Raw genomic sequence first — 20,304 nt, 5'->3', positions numbered from 1 at the left:
ATGCCTAAGTATATGATGCCCAAAAAAAATAATTTTTTACATATTTGATTGACTATAAAAAAGTGGCAACACATTATATATAGAGTGGATTATATTTAGTTGAGCATTTATTTTTCTAAAAAAGCTGTATAAAATACATATTATGCCCTTAATAAAGAAAAAAAATTTATCTGTTCCATCTAAAAAATCTTAACAGCATCTTTCTATTTTTTATATCCTGCATAATTTTTTATTATAAAATACGAGAAGTTTTTAAAAAAAAACTACTTTTTTTTTTGAAACTCTAACTAAATATAAGATTTTTTTTTTCTTTTCTATCAGCCATAATTTTCTCTCCCCCTTCTGCAAACCAAATAATCCTTAGTAAAATTATAGAGTTTATTGCTCTCCTGCTACGGCCATGTACCTAGCATCTTTCAACGGAAGTCTCCTTTATGCCCGAGATAAAACAAAATGGCTTTGAAAAAATTAAAAGAAAAGAAGGTTGATAGGAGAACAAACATCTTGCATGCTGGATAATTAGACCACAATTTTATTAATCTAAGCATTTAATAGCTTCTTAGAATTTAATTAAGTGGCTGAGTAGCTAATCATTTTTTTTTGGCTACGTGCACCAGTACTTTGTACCTTGGAGCAATGAACAAAAAATATTATTCCATGCATCAGAGAATCTATCAATAAGTGCTTCTCTCGTGGTTTCTATTACAACCACTTATTCCACCTTTAATGCGGTCACCGCCTCCTTGTTTAGCCATGGGGAATTGTAGCCCTATAACTCGATCGTGACCACCTGAGTGATCTCCGGCTTCTTTAAGATCAAACATAAACAGCTCCACTTTATTGAGCTACTGAAGGCCTCTGCATGTTCTTTACCATCGAAAGTAAGTTCCAGTAAACTGACCTAAATGTAAGTATCCAATAACTATAGAAACATATTCTGTGAACAGGGCAATCAGGCATCCCTGGGACCATCACCATCACCATATCAAATCTCAAATAGCCTATTTTCTTTAGAGGATTCAGGTCTCTCTGAGGAAAAGCCAGTTAAGAGACATCTTTGTTTTAGTGCATTATAGAAATAAAAATTGGCATTGGAGTATACTTAGAATTTGAAAGATTATGTTGGAACTATCAAAAAAAAAAAAAGAAGAAGAAAAGGTTGTGCTGGAAATTATAATTGGGATAGTAAACCACCAAATTCTTAGACTTCCCAAGCAGCATTGCATTAATCACCATATAGGAAAGCTTTTCCTTTTGTCTGCAAAAAAAATGGTGTTAATCCAAAATTTCTATTTGAACTAGCATAGCAGAATATCATTTCTTGGCGCCTCCCAACTAATGTTATATTCTAAACATGCGCTTAACTTTTTTATGCAAGGCTTAATTCAATCATCTTCGTAAGTCTAAAGTTTGGTCATTTGATGTCACAAAAGCAAAAGTATCACATGGCATGTTTTCATTCTTTTTTTTCCTTCATGATTAGGAGAGGCTAATCCTTTTCTTTCTACGAATCGAAACATCGACTTCTTGACCAAACGATGGGAATAGGTAAAGATATGTTTGGTTTGTGATTGGAGTTGGAATTAGAATAGATTAGAACACAAATCGAAATAACAATATTTTTCGATGCATTTGGATCATGATTAGAATCGCAATCTGAATCAGAAAATCAATTAAATAGAAAAATATTTTTAAAACTGGATTGAATTTTCAGACACCGAAGCAATTCCCATTCCCTCATGCAATGGAAACGGGCACAGAACTTTTCATCAATGCACTTATGAAGATTCCTTGGTCTCCATGCCATGTTGCCACCAAGAAAGTTAGATTAATCATTCCTGGTTTGATATGGCCTTGTCATATTATTTACTGTTAGAAGCTGCACTATGCTATGCATCAATAATAATGTAAAAGATGAAAGAAAAAGCATTTGCATGCATGTCATGTTGTTGATTATTACTCAGTTTTACCCCTTGCCTTGTCTAGATTGCACATTTATTTGTACTGCATTTTATGAGAACTCCTGAGGATGAAGCCGGGCTCCCAAGGGTAGAGGCGAAGCCGGGCTCCCAAGGCTAATAAAGATAAAGGCTTCCTTTTCTTTTTATATATATAGGGTGGGGCCCGCGAAAGAGGCATGCTCCTGGAGTCGCGCCAGAGGGCGTTTGGAGGGGCAACAGGACGATCGAATCCGCTCCCTACTCTTTGTCCCGCGCACAAATTCAAATCAATAATTTTTATCATTAAAAATATGTGATTTTTTTTTTATGAAAGGACTTTCTCTAAAAATAATTTTATCGAAGGACTCTTGCACAAGAAGTCGTTTTATTTATGAAAAATCTAAAATGTAAATAGCATTAGAATTATTAGAAATAAAATAATATTGTGGAAAGCTGACCTTTTTCGATGCTCAAATCTCAGTTATCCTCTTTCTAGTGAAATCCACGCATTCTTATGGCACGTGCAAAGCACGTGTCAAATTCTAATTGAGAGCCACGGAATTTGGGCCTTGTGGGTAATTTTTGCCATACATGGGGGTAGTTTGGGTAATCCACCACAAACAAAACGGTACTCACGCACTCGTGAGTTGTGAAGCGAGACAAACTTCAGGCAAGTTCACGGGCATGGTACCCATTTCAAATAATACATTCCGTACATTCCCATACAAATTCATATGCGGTAACCACAGATTTAAGGGCGTACCTAGTCAAACGCAGCGACTGCGGACTTGACGCCATATTTGGACGGATAGATCATATACCGCACTTAAAAGAACTAGGAACACTCGCGCGCATAAAAGCAGCGCTTCCTAACAAAAGCTGCTCTCTTCCCCCTTCCCTCTGTCTGCGTCTGTGCTGTTCTTCCCCTTCTACTCCGATCTCGACTTCACTCGAAAAAGTGAAGAAGAGTAGGACAGAGAAGAAGAAGAAGAAGAAGAACAAGTAGGAAGAGAAGGAAAGAAGGCATTCTCGTACGAAGCCTCGGGTTCTTCTCCAATGGAGGTGGTTACTGGTGCGGCGCCGCCGGAAACCCTTGCCTCCTCCTCCTCCTCCTCGGGGGCGGCGAAGGAAGCGCAGAGGGTGCGGAGATGGGAGGTCGACACCTCGGCACCCTTCGAGTCGGTGAGGGAGGCCGTGGAACGCTTCGGGAGGAGAGCCCCTTGGAAGCCGCAGCTCGGGCCGGTCATCCTCCCTCCCGAGGTAAAGATTTAAGGCGTCCCTGCTTTTGGATCCATTTTTATCTTGTTCTCATTTGTCATTGGATTTTTATGCGTCTCGTTATGTTCTTTGTATTTTTTATTACCGTCCTTTACGTTGTTGTTCAAATTGGCGTGGTTAGGTGTGTAACAGATTACTACGATGATGTGGATTTATTGTTTTGGAAGCATAAGGTGCATCAAAGAGGGACAGATTTTATTTTGGTGGGACATGGAGTACTTGTATTGTAAATTGCAACGCAGACCCTTTGAAGGGTTTGTGAAAGCCGGAGAAGTAGAAGATGGGGCCATGTAGAATGAATTACTACAAGTTGAAGTTTTGAATTAAAGTATAAGTTTGAATATCTACCAACTAGGATTGCTTTTGATTTATTTTTGGAGTTAAGTTGAAGGTGGGGTCATTTATTTATTTGTTTATTTTTATAAACTGATCATTGGTGGCAGGGATTCTTGGAAAAAGACCGGGGAAGGAATGGAAATTCAGCAACTTTGAGGGAAAAAAACCTGCCACATCATCCCACACTCTGCATGCATTCCCCACATCCATTTTTCTTGATACCAATAGACCAAGCAACATCTAATGCTTAGTTAGCTCTTCTCCAGTGGCATTAATATGATTTTTTTAGGTCAAAAAGATAGAAAGAACTTGTCAACTTGCGCTGTCTCCCCCCCCCCCCCCCCCCCCTTCCAAAAAAAAAAGAGGAAAAGGGAAGGAAAATAAAAATAAGGACATGAAAATGAGGCTACTAATTATTGTTTTTTGCTCTTACTGAAACTTCTCCACTTACTCATCCATACGTGGTTTAAGTTGTTAACTCTATAGAAATAAAAGAAGCCATAGAGCCATAACATTTGCCTTCATTGCTTCGGTGTACGGTTGACATCGATAAGGGAATGCATCCTTGGCTTGTACTTTTTAGTTGGGCCCAATGGTCTAACTTATGGTTGCCATGACCTTGATCCGAATAGGGGTCGAAATCCATAGTTGCACCAAGAACCGTAGCACCAATCCTACAATATGGTTGCAGCCAGAGGATGGGCCGAAGCACCAAGTAGGAGAGGTCAGAACTTTACCTAGAGAAACTGAAATAGATTGTTTGTAGCATGATTTGATTAAAACTTGAAGATGGAGTCAGTTTCAAATAGGTTCTTACCAAAATCTGTCCATTTCCATTGAAATATTTTAGTTCCTAGTGTAATGTAAAAGACCCTGAATAAAACAAGTGACATGATATTTTGGTATTGAAGTACAGAATGACAATATTATTGTAAGTTGATGGTGTCAACTACTGAACTGCTTTAAATACACAACCTTGATGAAAGATGAGCAAATGAGAAGATCCATAAATAGTGGAAGCCTTTAAAAGGCTATAATTTTTGAGATGTTGACCTGACTATGTTGAAGGAATGATGTACTTATTTTTTAACTTGGGAGTTTCTCAAGGAAGAGAAGAAGGAAAGTTGTTGACATACATAGTTGACCACTTGATGTAGGTATGATAAACAAATAGTAGAACTTAAGCCTCAAGAAATTTGAACACGAAGAAGGTTATAATTTAGGTAACTGAGACTGCAAGGTGACAGTAACAGGAAGCGGTGACTCAAGATGTGGATATCTAGTAGAGAGTCCAGCTAAAAGATGGCAATTGGGCAATCTATTGAAATGCATCGAGGCAAGGGCAATCATAAGAGAGAAATATGATGAGAATTTAGGTCTGAAAACTATTGCTAAGTGAAGTTACAATGCACAATGATGAAGATGGTGATAGTCAAGACTCAAGGCTTAGGTTTGATAGCTCTAGAAACAAAGTGAGGGAGTTGGCCATGGAGCAAAATAGGTCATTGGCTTAGAAAAAAATCAAGGCTAGTCATGCAAGATGTGCTTGAGCAAAAAGAATAAAAATGGCAAATATGCGCGTACATATGTGTGAAAGGTACACAGGTTTTGTGTGAACCATAACTGCCAAGCTTGATCCCTATAACCCATGAATGTTTGAGCTATTTTGGATGATACATCACTTTTAGATGAAATCATGTACGGTTTCGTCTGTGCCAACTAGAAATTAACCAAGGGGGCATAAAATATTGGAAACCATTTGTCTATCTTAGATAATAAATAGTATCCTTCCAAATGCTGTTATATAGATATTTCTTTTTCATTTTGTTGTCTTTTGTGTCCCGTGAAAATTGCTTGGCTATCATCATGTAGTCTTTCTAGTTTACCTAACTCACTTATCCATCTTATAATTCTTCAAATGCTTCACCATGAAGGTATCTTCTTAACCAACAAAAAGAAAAGAAGGAACAAAAAAATGCAACCTATGACTTGTGATGTCAGGATTTCATTCACATGACTAGTTGATTCTCCTTATGAGTTTATTTGTATTCTAATTAGAGAAATTATAGGTGCAAGTTTATACCAGTTGCACTTCTTTCCTTATTTTGGTTTTTACACTTTCTGATGTTCTGCACAAGCAACACTGACTTTGTGCCTTTTTCCTTTTTTCTTGTCTTCTAAGGAGCACTTTTTTTCCAGTTGAAGGCTTGCATGCTTCCTTCCTTTGTTCAAATTACTACATAGATGCTTTGATTGTGGCTCCAACATCTTGCTTGTGGTTTCAACAAACACATTTTTCCTACGTATATTGTCGGTGCACATATTGTGTTTAATCTGTTCTCCTGATAATCAAGCTAAATGTCTTCTTTGAACCTCATTGTTGTCAGGATCTTGAGCTTATGAAAGTGGAGGAACAGACTGTAAAGTTAGAGATGGATCTTATTGTGAAGGAAAGAGAAACATTTAATGTGTTGAAAGAACTTGAAATGACGAAAAGGATTGTAGATGGCTTAAAGTTGAGATTACAGAAAGAAGCCTCGGAAGTCACTAAAATTCTAGACAAATATTCAGATAGTATTAAGGTACATCCAATTCTAGATACTGAAGAAAAATGGCCCATGTATTTTGAGAACCTTGTAGATTCGGTAGGTCAAAATATAGGTACTAAGCAATCTCCAGGATTAATTTTAATGAAACTGAAGCAGGCAAAGTTCAATCTGAACAGGACTACTAGCGGTTTAGCTGGGATACGATCTTCCATTGAAAAGCTAAAGAGGGAAATAAAGGAGGAGAGACATTTGCTTGAGCAAACCCGTGAAAGATTGAGTTCAAATACTGATAAGGTCTCATGCCTAGAAGAAGATCTAAATAAGACAGTGAAGGCACTACAATTATTTAAAGATGCAAAGAGTATGCACTGCGAAAAACCTTCGGATACATTGAGTTGGATCAAAGAACTGAGTTCTGAGAAGGAGAAGTTTCAAAAGATGACAGAAGCTGCCAAATCTGAAATTTCAAAATTGACTGCTGAAATTGAACAAACGAAGTCAAGAATAAAGACTGCCGAGGTCAGGTGTCTTGTAGCCAAGAAGATGGAAGAGGCAGCCAAATCAGCAGAAGCTGTTATCTTTAAGGAAATCAAAACCTTAAGAGACAATGAGCATTCAGTTGCGGTTCTTCAAAATTCTCCTGAAGTCACACTTCCAGTTGAAGAATATGCCATGCTGATTCACAAGGCTAATGAGGCTGATCAAATTTCGAGAAGGAAAATTGGAGCTGCTATGCTTGAGGTGGAAGAAGCAAAGCAGTCTAAACTGGAACTACTAGAAAAGGTCGATGAAGCTATAGCAGATGTTGAAACCAGTAGGAAGGCGTTAGAAGAGGCCCTAGAGAGGGAAGAGGCTGCGAACAGAGAGAAGTTTGGTATTGAAGAAGCTCTTCGAATATGGAGGTCCGAACATGGTCAGAAGAGGCGCTCTGTGATTAACTCTACAAAATTCAAGAACTACTCTTCAACACCGCATAGAAGAGGCTCACAGATGCTTGATGTGAATGGCTTGAGTTTGGTTACTGGTGGGTCAAGGAGCATGGTAGGGCCAACATTGTCAATTGGGCAGATACTGAGCAGGAAGCTTATGGCCCATGAAGATTTTGAGACACATGTAGCCGAGAAAATCAAAGGAAAGCCTAAGGTTTCTCTGGGTCAAATTCTAAGCAAAAAACATGATTTTTTATCTCCCCTAAGGATAGATGATGGTACCACTCACAAGAATTTCTCTGCAAAGAGGAAGAAGTTTGGTTTTGCTGGTTTCTCACTTCTCTTGGCGAAACAAAATAAAAATAAAAGGAAGAAGAAGAAGCAGGCTTGGAATCCTCAACTAAGCTATATTGTCAAGCACAAGTAGCTGTTCGTGGCTTCAGCTTTTGTGGAACAACTATTTCTGAGAACAAGAATTTAATCTTATTGCTTCTGTTCTCTGTAGATTGCAACTTAGCTTCAGTGCTTGTAGGTCTGAACTTTTTGTGTAAATCTCATGCTCAGTATATGTAGAAGCTGGTACTTGGGCTGTGAAAAGCAAAACCAGTTTCTTGCTCGTACGACTTGGAATAAAATGATGGGTATCTTTAGTTAGAGCCGGCTACTTGCATAAACAGATAATACTACTGCAAATGCTTTTAGAATAAACCGCCGAAATTGCATGATAACACTAGCTGAATGGAGTTGATCTCAGAGAATATTTTTGGTAGTTCATACAAGTTGAGATTTTTGAGGATCATCTATAAAATATTGCTCTAGGGGCTGGGAAGTTACGTAATATTCTTGCTTTTACTCGTGAATAAGAGTTTTTTTTTTGTTTAACCCTTCAAATTTTGTTCTGAACATATAATAGTGTTCAAGGGGTTCCGTTCTACGTTTATTGTATTTTCAAGGGGTTCTGTTCTGAACATATAATAGTGCTTCTTGTCCTTGTAAGAATTGGTTTATTATTTTTGAAGCAGGCAGGTTGAAAGGTAGGCACTTTTTTTTTTTTTTTGGGTGAAAATGGACATCTTTATTTTTAGAATTTTTTTTTACATGAATAACCTCCTAAATATCGAATTTTGCACGAATACCCTTCCAAAATTGATATTTGCATGTATATCCTCGTAAAACATTTGTTTTGTTCTTCTACCCTATTTTTATTTTTGTTTTTGCATTTGTACTCATGTTATCTAACGATGCTAAAAAATTAACGATTTTTAAATTAAAATAACTAAAATATTCTTAATGAGTATACATATAAATAGATCGCAATTTCGATATTAGGAGAAAAAAACAAAAACAATAGCATAATTTTAAAATTTTATTTTATTTTTAATTAATATAAATATTTTTTTTTAATATCATTAAAACAACTGTTATATTAGAAGCATTGGGAGCATTGATACAATTATAAAGTTTATGGAGATATATATATATATATATATATATATGTAAATATTAATTTTGGAAGGATATTTATCTAAAATTTGATCCTTATGAAGGTACCTATGAAAAAATTTTTTTTTTTTTTTTTACTAGGAAAATGATATTTAAAGCGCACACCAACTTCAGAGTGCTGGGAGTTCCATGTTTGGATCAGCGTCATTTCAAGCGGCCGTTTGCCAGAAAACGAGGCGCTAAAATAAGGGTTAATTAGGGATGTGATTAGGCCATTACCTGTACTGAATGTTTCCTACTGATTCGGTCAGCTTCTTTTTTTTCTGATTTTTTTTTGGCTATACTCAACTACGTGTGGTGCACTGGTGTGAGAAGATGGTGTACCAATAATAAAAAAAAAAAACTGTACCGATCCATACTCCGTCTCGGGGTGGAACATGACTGATAGATTTACACTGGACGGATTTGGCTGTTCTCACGAAGAAAACTATAAAAATTATTTTTACATACAAATCAAATAAATAAAAAATATATAAACAAATTTTAGTACTTCATATAATATTAAAAAAATAAAAGTATAGAATATAACAAACTAATTTTTTTAGCAATACTAGAAATATAATCAATTAAAATATTATTCTTTGAAAGGTTAAATATCATTTATACTAAAAAATAATTAAATAAAAAGTAATTAAGTACAATGGTATGTAACTTTTCACACGTCTAATTTTTTTTTAAGTGAAACGGTATAGATAAAGAATGGAACAGAGATTTGTGTAAAGAATGCGTAGAGTTTTTATCTGTATTTGTTCCAAATCTACTATTAGTTAGATAAAATTTATCCCACAGTCGAGCTAGGTTAGGTACCTAATAGGATGGAGTAAATTGCCATCCCTAATATAAAAATTTTTAAAAAATTAAGTATTGCAAAGATAATTGTTTCTCTCAATTTATGCCTCATCTTCTTTTGATTAATAAAAAGCAAAAACATGGTGTCGAAAATAAAAACATGTCAGCTGTGCAGCCTATGGCCCTAAGAATGTTGAAAACCAACCCCCTGTTTGACTACAACAAACTGACATTATAATTTTATAACCCGTTTTTCGGAGTTAAGGTTCCATTAAAATACATGTCACAGATTTTATATGGTGACTGATGTTTCCCAATATATCTTCCGGGAGAAAGATTGATTCACCTTCTATCTACCATTGACTCATCCACCACATAGATCTAAAAGCACGGATACGGCTTGCGTCTACAACCCCGATCCTTCCCTCACTCATTCCAAAGTCAACATTTGCCGTCATCTGCAACAACCATTGCGATTTTGGAAGTCAAATTCAAACATGGTGCATAATTGTCCTTCGGTATAAATGAAAGATAAAATTAGAAGGGGTAAAAATTCCAAATTGAGCATGTTGGGAGGAGTCAATAAGATAAAAAACTTCTACTCGGTTAATCTGTACCGTCGATATGTCCGAGTGGTTAAGGAGACAGACTTGAAATCTGTTGGGCTTCGCCCGCGCAGGTTCGAACCCTGCTGTCGACGCGTTAATTTCCTAAATTTTCCTTTGGAAAGAATACTTTTTTTTTTTGCAAAAACAAAACCCTTCTCTGTATATAAACGAAGATTCCTTATGTAGAAACGGTTGCAAAAAAAAAAACCTTTGTTAGTATATAATAATTAATAAGTGATCGAGCGTAACCGGACGAAGATTCGTTAATCGTTATGTAGAAAACCTTTATTTCGTGGCCCAGGAATTATTGACGTAGGGACCTGGCCCATCCCATGTCGCCATCGTTCCTCCCCTCTTTCCTCGCAAAATTCCAAGTTTTCGCGAGCCTGAAAGGACGATGTTGATATAAACCCCTCCCAACCTCCCATTCTCCATCCCGAATCATCCGCTTCTCTGCTCGCCCCTACTCGCCTTTTCTCAGGTATTTTCTTCTGCTCTTTCCCTTTTCCTTTGAATCGTTTTCCGGTGATCCGAAATTTGGGTCTCTTTTCTTAATTTTGGTTACATCTCATGGAATCGGATTCGTTCATGTGGTATTTCTTGATTTATTCCGTCTTCTGGATCTCGGTCTCATACCCGTGGGAGAGCGGACAAGGGTTTGGGAATTAGGGTTTTGTATTTGTCATCATGTGTGGATTTAACTGACTTTTCCTGTTGATAATTCGTGAACTGCCAGCTTTGTGCTGATTGATTCTTCTAATGGAAATTTGGTCTATTAATTCTGTTTCATGATGCGGGGTTAGAAACTTCTAATTTCTTGATGCTATCTTGGACATGTAATTACTTAAAGGTAGCCCTGGGGATCTAATTTTTTGATATTAGTGTGTAGGTTAGCTGTGATTTGGTGTCATAAATTTGTTATAAGTGTCAAGATCGAATTTTGATTTATGTGCAACAAGTTAATCAAGGTGCCCTTTAGTGATAGGAAAGAGGAGAGGGATATTAATTTTGGTTTCACATCGGATGGTGTATAGGCTCATTCAAATTAAAAAAAGTGAGTCCTTTTTATGAGCATGCTCAGTGTGTACCCTGGGTTGGATGTATTGTCCATTATGCAGACTCGGGCTTGGACGGATACTGTTCTATTATCTCAGGATGGCATCATATAGAGTATAACCCTATACAAGCTCAAGGAATTGAGAACTGAGACTGGGGGACACAATGGAGTTACGACCATGGCGCTTAGGAAAAAGGAAAACCAGGATTTATATGTGTAAATTCAGGAAACAATATATTAGTGCTAATTAAATTCTATATCCAAATAAAGTAGAGAAGTTAGCTAGTCCAGGTGCCAGATATGACTATTCTACCCTCCTTCCAGCTAATATTTAGTAGCACATTTCATGCTCACATATGCTACCCTGCATAACATTTGACACCCACTGCATAATGTTTTAGTTGGTGGAATACCAATCCTTCTTAATATCAGCAGTCAGTTTTTAATTTTTGATCGTGCAACATAATTAGGCTTCTAATAAAGGAAAAGTACCAACTATGGAGTTGGAAAATTATTATATGGCACACCATTCTTCTGCATCTTTCTTTTATGGGTGTAAGAAGCACTTAAGTGTATCTTTTCTTTCTTCCCTGATCAGTTTATCTGAAGATTGTTCTCGAGAAAAAAGGTTTGTATAGTGAATAGTCACAAGTAGTGATGAAGTTTAATTAGAAGCAGCTTAACATTATGGCAACATATGCACTATAAGTTGTGTCCAAGCCTTGTTGAAACTCCTGCATTATGTATGCGGGAGGAATATGTCAAAGTTTCTTTATGGGACTGACCTCTTTGCTATGTAATTGGTGAATGCATTCATCCCATGGCCTTGTTAAAATTATATAAAGAAAGTATGACCCAACTATTGTCTGCATGAACTGCCATACCATTAGAGCTTCTTATCAGAGAAGCTTTTGCTTGTGTCATTCCAATGCTGTTCTAAACATATTCATATTGTATGACTGATACTATCATCTCAGATATGGTGCTGTTTCTTTCTGATGTTCACTTAACAGGATGTATTGGCTTTTTATGCCACTTAGGGTTTCTTATACAACAAATTAAATTTAAAATGTTTTAAGGAGCCATAGTTGTTTCACTGAATTGTAACTAATTTGATGAACACATGCCATTGTTTTGGATTTAGGGTTCACATTTGTCCTTTGTGGTAGCAGTAGTAGTTTTGTTGATTTATGATAAGTTTGATCAATGCCAGTAGCTGGAGGACCTGTGATAGCCGTTACTAAGGTTATGGTAAAGTTGTGTAACAGGTGTCATGGGCTTGAGAAAAGAGTTTTTGCTTCTTCTCATACTGGTTGTTAGCTGGTCAAATGCAGATGCCAGGAGTTTGGTGACCTTTGATGTTACAGGTATTGCATGATGCATTTTCTTTTTTATTTCCTTTTTATTTTTTTTACTTTGCCTTTATCTTTATTTTATTTTTGATGGTCAAAAAGTTCTGCATGGCCATGAGCAGTTAATTTTTCTTTTGTTTCACAGGCTGTTCTGAACTTTCAGCATAGACATTAACATAGTTTAATGTATCTATCTATTGTTGTATTTTCACTCTATTCAGCTTATTGACAATGTTCAATCCTTTTTGCATCAACTTTTGATGACTTGTGGGATATAGCTAGTCCTTTGCTTTTATGGTTCATTTGGTTGGGGGTAATCTAGCATAGAAAAATAAATTCCATATCAGATTACCATGTTTGGTATGAAAAGTAGTTAAGAGAGATGGTAAAGTAGATGGTGGGTCACATGTCTATTTTACCAAGAGAGAAGGTAAAATAAAACCACCAGAAGGGTGTATTCTTTTTTTTCACACCAGATTACCAAGAGTAGCCAAGAATCCACGATTTAGGGGTTTGGTGGTCCCACTTCTTTATAAAAAATCGAAAAAACTAGTGCAGGTAATCTAAAATAGTCATTGCATGATGGAAATTTTTTCACTTTTTTTTTTGAACCCACAAATACCTTTTTTTAATATTGTCAATCCCACTACAATCCCAACTCAAAACATAACACCAGTTGACCATTTACTTAATAAAAAATTGAAAATACTAAAATTTATTCATAATAAGAAATATATTTTTTAATATATGTATAATTAATTTAAAAATATTTATTAACTTATGTAAATATATTTCAATATTTGAAATGGCGCATGTTGACGGCCGTCATGTAAATGGGTTATAAATGGCCAAAAAATGGACCTAAAAAAAGTTATTATTTGAATTGTTTATTCGAGGGCATTGTTGAAAATTTGGCAGTATTTAGTATAATATTACCTCCAACCAAATATAATAATCTTTTTTTGATGCCATTTTCAGGAGTAATTTCTCAACGAACCAAACTTGTAAAATTTATGTCCCCTGCCAATTATTTTTCTAGATAAATGATTCTCAAGAATCATTAGATTACCCTATAATCTGACATACCCCAACCAAGTGATCCCTTAGGTATATCTCTATTAGTAAAATCTAGAAATTGTTCCCACATTCACAAGTATGGTAACATGACCCAATGCCTCTTAACTAAGAAGCCATATTGACATCTAGTTTTTCTATAATCATTCGAGATTTTATTATAGGTGAGCCATGAGTTGCTTTTTGTTCCCCCTTTTTAACAAATTAATGCTTCTGCCGTAGGTGCAGCTTGAAGGGAATAGTGGCTGAGTCATGGATATAGTAAATTTTTTTCCTAAACTGCAATTGCTTTTTTGTAATTATTCGTATACATTTTCAATGTAGCACCATTTTTATATGATACAATTAGTATATGTAAAATGCAAATTTTTAGCAATATTACAAAAGGCCCTTTAGTTAGTTACCAAAGATGTCATCTAATTTCTGTTTGTTAACCGAACCTTTATATTTAGGGCTCGTTTTTTGGGGGGCTAAGAAACTTGCTTGGAAATCTGTATTTTTCTGGAAAAGTGTCTCTTAAGCAATATTTAGGTAAAAAATAATTTATCCATGTTCTTTTATGCATTGGAAAGTGGTTTCGGAATTTGTTATTCATATTCTTTTGCATTACTACTTTTCCGGCTGAGATCTATCCATATTTTCCATAATACCCTTTCTCTATATATAATATACATTTATAATAATAAATATATAATAATATATAATATATAATATATATATGATATATAATATATATTATTATGTAATAATAATATAATATAATATTAAGGTTAGGGGTATTTTGAGAACAAAATAGAAAGGTTATTTTACCACCTGATGGAAAAATGACTTATTCACCTCCCAGGTGGGTAAGACTTTCCCCCCATGGGTAAATGCTACCTATGGAAAAATAGCTTACCCACCTAGAGAAGTATGAGAACAAGGATAAGTTAGTCAATGGAAAAGTTGACCAACTTTTCCATGATATTTACCTACCAAAGAATGGGCCCTTAAGGTTTTATATATTCTCTCATTTGTATTTATGTAAGCTGCATGGTTGCATCGTTCCATGGTTCTGCTAGGACTGTAAAAGAGTCTAAGCAAGGTTCAACAAACCGGTACCGCAGGGGGTACTAGTCGGCAATCAATTTGGCATGATACGGAACCATATCTAGGGCATACCAATGCAGGGAGAGCCAGAGAAGAAGAGAGAGAGAGAAAAGGAGAGAGAGGAAGAGAGGGAGGGAAAGGGGGAGGGGAGGGACGGAGGAAGGGATAGGAGGGGGACAGAGAGGCCGAGAGAGAGAAGGGGGGGCTCGAAAGCTCATCGAAACAACAATCCCCTAGTTCATTTCAAAACAGGGGATCCCCTCTTACCCAATCGCAACCGCAAAACCCAGCGCATAATTTTTTTCACTGATTTCAATTCAAAATCGACAAAAAAATTAGGATTACGTTTTGAACTGATGGAATGAACCGTGCTGGTAATTGGCCAGTTCGGCACAGTTCAACAGACCTTGAGTCTAAACAAGAGGGAAGAATCTGAAATTTGACATATAGATTTGTGCTAGTCTTTAGGGAACAGAGACATGATTTTATTTTCTAATTACCATATGATGTTCTGGTCTATATAACAATATTGGTCTTATGATAATCCTTTTTGCTAATTTTAACAAGTGATTTTGTTATTATATGTACCAATATGTTGAATAGCCTTGTATTTCTCATGTTCAGATGAAACCTGCATTTATGGTAAAGTAAAATAGACACCAAAAGATCTGCTTGAAGTTGAATGACTAACTGTTCATTTTAGAATTGATAATTCATTCTTGTGACTTCTGGCTCCTGTCTATGGTGGCTCAGCCCAAAAGTTAATATTGCGTTGGGATTTCAATCATGTAAGTCCAATCAATAGTGGAGGATTTTGCGTTCCAGTTCACAATAAATGTGCTACCTGGACTCCATAGATGTTTTCTAGGTGGAATCGAGGGTAATGATAGTGCTAGTTGCTTCATTGAAACCAGGCACCTGTATCATATTTCAATGTTGACCAGCTTGCCATCTGTATATGAATCAAGTTTTTAAGTTTTGTTGCTGAATTTCTATTTTGTGATCATACCTGTTACTCTTAGTAATAAGAAATTGTTCATTGTTATCTGCAGCCTTCCCAATCTAGAGCATTGTCAATAGCTGAGTTCAACTTTTATGAAAAATACCAGCAGAGTTCATCTGTAACTAATAAATTGATGTTGTAATTTTATTTATTACTATGGGTAGTCCTACAATGAAGATTTTTCTAGTATCATGTTTTTCTTTTTTCAAAATATTAGGAGTTTCTGCTGTATTAAGTATCATACAATCTGATCAAGGGAGTAATGAAAGGTATCTATGTCATTGTTAATTTTAATGTCGGGGATAACCTTTGTGAGACAGCATTTGTTAAATTAGCTATCTGTATTTTGCTAAAATTGTTTGCAACTGATATGGAGGTTGTGGCAAGGAGGCCCGTATTGAACTTCAGAACATATTAAACCATAACCATTCAACCTTCCCAAATTTCAGTACCTATTCAACCAAGCCAAAGTACAATAAATTCAATAGTAGCACAAGTATTTATGCTGATAAAGTTATACTGGTGACTATGCCTACCACATCTTCATGCTACGAGAGTATGGGAAAATATGTAGAGATCTTTCCATGGAATTATTTGGTGATTGCCAAATATTAATGAGACTAAATATTGCTGGTTTGGTAGTAAAAGTGGTTCCAGTGTTTTAGGCAAAAGAGGTAATATGTGTACGTGCAAATGAAATTGATGAACTAACCTGTATATGCACAAGAACTGCTTATTCTTGTTATTGTTAAAATTTTTTGATTTATTTCTGGTACTTTTCCCATCAAAATCCTTTTTTAGTTATGCAAGGGTCAGAGCTGAGCTTGGTTGGCCTTGGAATCCTATTTCTGCTTAATTAATGATTTCCCCACTATTATGCACTTGTTAACTTATTGTAGAAATTAAATTATGTTAAGCTGGTAAAAGTCGTAAAGCTGATGATTAATTTCCGTTGTTTCTAGTTTCCCCAGTAGTCGTTGAGGCACCAAGACACGAGAATAAAATTTCTGAAGCAGTCCTAAGGGATGACCAACTCTGTGCAATGTGTGAAAATTTTACTGCTCAGGCTGCCTATTTTCTTGGTGAAAACAAGACTCAAACTCAGATAATCGAGACCCTTCATCAAGCATGTTCCCAGCTGCAGCCTTTTGAACAGCAGGCAATCTTTACTTATATATTAGACAATTAGCTGGTTGATGCTTAATAAGGCTCCTAGGCCAGGTAAAAGTCATTCAACGCATGATCATGATGAATAACTCCTTTGTAGCTTCTGTTTTTTTCTGGCAGTGTATTTTGCTGGTGGACTATTATGCATCTCTTTTCTTCGGTGAAATTACTAACATACGTCCAGAGGAGTTCTGCACAAAGGTAAATCTCTGTGAGAAAATGGTTGCTGTCAATCTACAAAAGAGTGAGGAGACGTGCACACTCTGCCATCGTGTTGTTTCTGAGATAACCACCAAGTTGAAAGATCCTGATGCGGAGGTAATAACCACCTTGTGTGGCTAACTTTGTAGCTCCATAATCAATTTCTCAGAAGCCTTTCAAAACCTACCTATTGAGTAGAGTGCGCGTGCTAAAAGGAAAGATGGGAAACCCATTAGAAAATTTTATTGTGCAGTTGCTCTTAACGTTTAGAATTAGAAAATGTCAAGAATGATAGTAGCCATATCAAAGGCAAACTCTCACTCTTTCTTTCTGTTTCTAATATATTGTCCAGCTCCTTTGTGTCGTGATATTGTGCATATTGCTTTTTTATTTGTTTAATTGGCAGATGGCTGGCATTATCTTAAGCAGAGCTTCTAAGTTTTATCTTGTTTCTTTAGGCTGCTTTAGTTCTAATATTTTTCAACAGTTCTTTTGTCTTCTCCTACGTTCTCCTAATTCACTTCCTTTTCTTTCTCACCCTATATATCTTTTAGATTGAAGATTTGTATGCAAATTTTACGAAGCTTTAGCAGTAGTATGTGTTTGTTTGATGTATACCATTTTTTCCCTGTCATACGAGATAATTTGGAAATTAGTCTTGAATTTTCACTTGCTATAAACATATATGGTGCTTTATAATATGTGTAATTCTGACCATTTCTTCATGCACACTGACAGTTTGAGATAGTTAAAATGCTTATGAAGGAATGCAACAAGATGGACCATTATGGTCAAGAGGTTAGCTTTTCAGCTCCTTTTTGATACTCCATAACTTTATTTTTCAAAAAAAAAGAAAGCAGAAAGAATGCATGAGTTTTGGTATCTGAATAAATTGAACATCAGCAGAAGTTAGTTGGAGGTTGTTAGAAAAGTGGATGGAAGTGCTGTAAACAATGGGGTGTCCATGTTTGGTAGTAGCCCTGGTAGTCACCATCTTCACATTAGGTCATCTTTGTTTCTATGCAGGTGTTAGAAGTGTTTGAACTTGAGTTCATGTTGTTTGTTTTGGAGGACAACAGATGGAAGAAAAGAAAGTTTTAGGCATTGAAGTAGTCCATAAATTATTTGAGGACAATTACCATTCAGGTGGTGCTTAGACAGCCCGTTGTAAGAAGGGAATGAGTGGAAGGTCATTAAAGCAGCCTACATGCCTTGCTCACCCACATAGAACTTGATTCTGGAGTCCCTAGGTCAAAGTCTAGTTCAGTTATTTGCTGAAAAGAGCTTGTTTGGCTGGGAGGACGTGACAAGCCTAAAGTAGATTTTCAGTGGAAAATGCTTGTTTCATATGTTTCCTATGGTTCAAATCACTTGGGGGGATGCCTGCTACGCTTCCAAGTACTTGCATACAACCAAACATGCCTGAATTGAGAACCCAAGTTCCTCACTTTGGGCTGAGTAATGATTTCTGACCAGTAGGGAGTTTAGGCTGTTCGCATAAATGGGAACAAAGACACCCATGGTCTAACGCATTGATACATAGCCCTGTCTTTTGATTGCAAATGCAATTCTAGGCTCCTATACTTTTTTTTTTTTGTTAAAAGAATAGTGGTGGGGCAGAGCCATTTATTTTGAAGACGTTATGAGAATTTCCCAGGTTAGGACACCTTCAGAAGTTTGTAACTGGGAACATTCTGCAAGTGGAAAAAGGGTGCAATATCGGGGCTCTAGCCCAGTTTGTAGGCATCTTTACATTTCACCCAGATATTGTGGATCAGTCCTAAAGTTTGATATTGCATAGTAACTTGCTGGAGTTTGATATCAAGGTTTGACTCTTTTCAGTTGGATTTTGCAATCAACTAATTAGAGAAGTTTTATTTATTTCTTCCTCTCTTTAAACAGTGCAAGAAGCTGGTCTTCCGCTATGTTCCACTGATCCTGGTCAATGGTGAGAAGTTTCTTGAGACTACTGATGTCTGTGCTTCCATCCATGCTTGTGAGGCCAGCCAAGAAAATGTCGTTGGAACTGGATTACTGGTGGAGACATCCTTTGAATGAAGTATGAATTTATAGACATCCTTGATGCAAGAAGGTATGTAACATTAACAGAATGAGAGAGGGGATGCAAGAAAAATCATATGAAAGGGGTTCTGGAAGCGGGGAAGGAGTGAATTTCAAATGACATCTTATTGTTGTATTCATAGTATCCGTTGCTGTGTTCATATTCCATAGCTATAATTTGCGTGATCTGTCACTGGTTGGAACAAGCCTGGTTGTTTCTTGTACTCTATTCAGGTTGTCAAATATGTTATGGCACTTACCAGCTTCCTCAGTAGTTCGCTTTGTTATTTGTGGGATGTGAATATCTGAGCCCGCCAGTTCATCAAAGCAGCTTGCTCTTGCATTGGATGAAGTTATTTATTTATTTATTTTCAAATCTAATATCCAGTGACTTTACCAACTCCTTGCCCCCCCATCCTACTAGATGTGTTAAAATTTAATTTGGTGGTAATAATTATTTTTTTTTCTTGAGACTGATACTGATCTCTGAGTAGTAATATGTGAGTGATGGGACTTTTTGGTAATCCCATGCACTTGTGCAGGGGAAGACAAGTTACTGGCTAGTTAGCGATCCCTGGCAAGCCAATGGATGGTAGTTCCTCCTGTGGGCAAGATATTTAACAGGATATGCAATGAGCAAAGCTGTACTGACTTGAGAAGCCAGAGGTCGATTAGGTGTATTGGTAGAAGGCAGTGAAATACCAAGGCAGTGAAAGATATGGAGAGACAGAAAATGCAACATGAAGAAAAGCAGCAGATACGGAAGACAGAAAACTGAGAAATGGCGAGACACAGAAAACCAGATGAAATGGACTAAAGCGGGAAAAAATGATGCAACCTAAGTCTTCCATTTCTCTCAAAAAAGCAAATTCAATGCCACGGTAACTTTGCTCTATGTGAAGTTAATTAATTACTATAGGGCTCGTTTGGTTCGCGGAAAAAGAAGGAAGAAAAGTGTGGTCAATGGCAAAGTAATGAAATGCCTCTTGTTTGGTTAGAGTTTTCAAAGGAGAGAGAGGAAAAAGTTGTATTTTCATGTGAATATAATTCTTACATTTCATAGGAAAATCTTTTCCATGAGAAACATGAGAAAGGCAGGAATCATTTTATTTTTATTTTTATTTTTCCAAAAAGATCCTTCAGCATTAAAGAGGCATTAAAGACTTAATTTTTATTAAGGGTATAATAGGAATTATACATAACTTTCTCAAGAAAGTGGATGGTCAATCAAACATAAACATTTTAGAAATATGTTACTTTCTCATGGTCAACCAAACATGCCAAAAGTATTTTTTTAGGCATTCTTTTTTTAGGAATCATATTTCTAGAAGGAAAAATGCTTTCCGCGAACTAAACGAGCCCATAGTA

The 20,304-nt window shown here is 36.3% G+C and overlaps 2 protein-coding genes and 1 non-coding gene across 5 annotated transcripts; all 3 read left to right on the top strand.

The window, feature by feature from the left end:
- Positions 1–2,842: 2,842 nt before the first annotated feature.
- Positions 2,843–7,687, top strand: LOC103721963 (WEB family protein At2g38370-like). Its single transcript, XM_039124917.3, has 2 exons — positions 2,843–3,200; positions 5,942–7,687. The coding sequence occupies exons 1-2, from the start codon at positions 2,997–2,999 to the stop codon at positions 7,457–7,459; spliced, it is 1,722 nt and encodes a 573-aa protein (XP_038980845.3). The 5' UTR covers positions 2,843–2,996; the 3' UTR covers positions 7,460–7,687.
- Positions 7,688–9,942: 2,255 nt separating this feature from the next.
- On the top strand, positions 9,943–10,024 carry TRNAS-UGA (transfer RNA serine (anticodon UGA)). The gene has a single exon. It is a non-coding gene; the product is annotated as a tRNA-Ser (tRNA).
- A 98-nt stretch (positions 10,025–10,122) lies between these two features.
- Positions 10,123–19,210, top strand: LOC103721950 (uncharacterized). Of its 3 annotated transcripts, none has more exons than XM_017846377.4 (6): positions 10,123–10,413; positions 12,258–12,356; positions 16,470–16,666; positions 16,795–16,992; positions 17,614–17,673; positions 18,778–19,210. In XM_017846377.4, exons 2-6 carry the CDS (start codon positions 12,263–12,265, stop codon positions 18,931–18,933), a joined length of 705 nt encoding a protein of 234 aa, XP_017701866.3. In that variant the 5' UTR covers positions 10,123–10,413; positions 12,258–12,262; the 3' UTR covers positions 18,934–19,210. The 3 variants fall into 3 exon arrangements, with proteins under 3 accessions (XP_017701866.3, XP_017701867.3, XP_026666163.3); XM_026810362.3 differs by having other exon boundaries at positions 10,371–10,413; positions 12,247–12,356; XM_017846378.4 differs by lacking the exon at positions 17,614–17,673 and having other exon boundaries at positions 10,239–10,413.
- Positions 19,211–20,304: the final 1,094 nt, after the last annotated feature.

Source organism: Phoenix dactylifera, chromosome 8 (assembly GCF_051530095.1).
Source record: "Phoenix dactylifera cultivar Ajwa chromosome 8, Ajwa_hap1_PhDact_Kaust_v1.1, whole genome shotgun sequence".
Classification (NCBI taxonomy): domain Eukaryota; kingdom Viridiplantae; phylum Streptophyta; class Magnoliopsida; order Arecales; family Arecaceae; genus Phoenix; species Phoenix dactylifera.
Note: the sequence above shows the minus strand (reverse complement) of the source record. Positions and strands in the feature narration are given on the sequence as shown.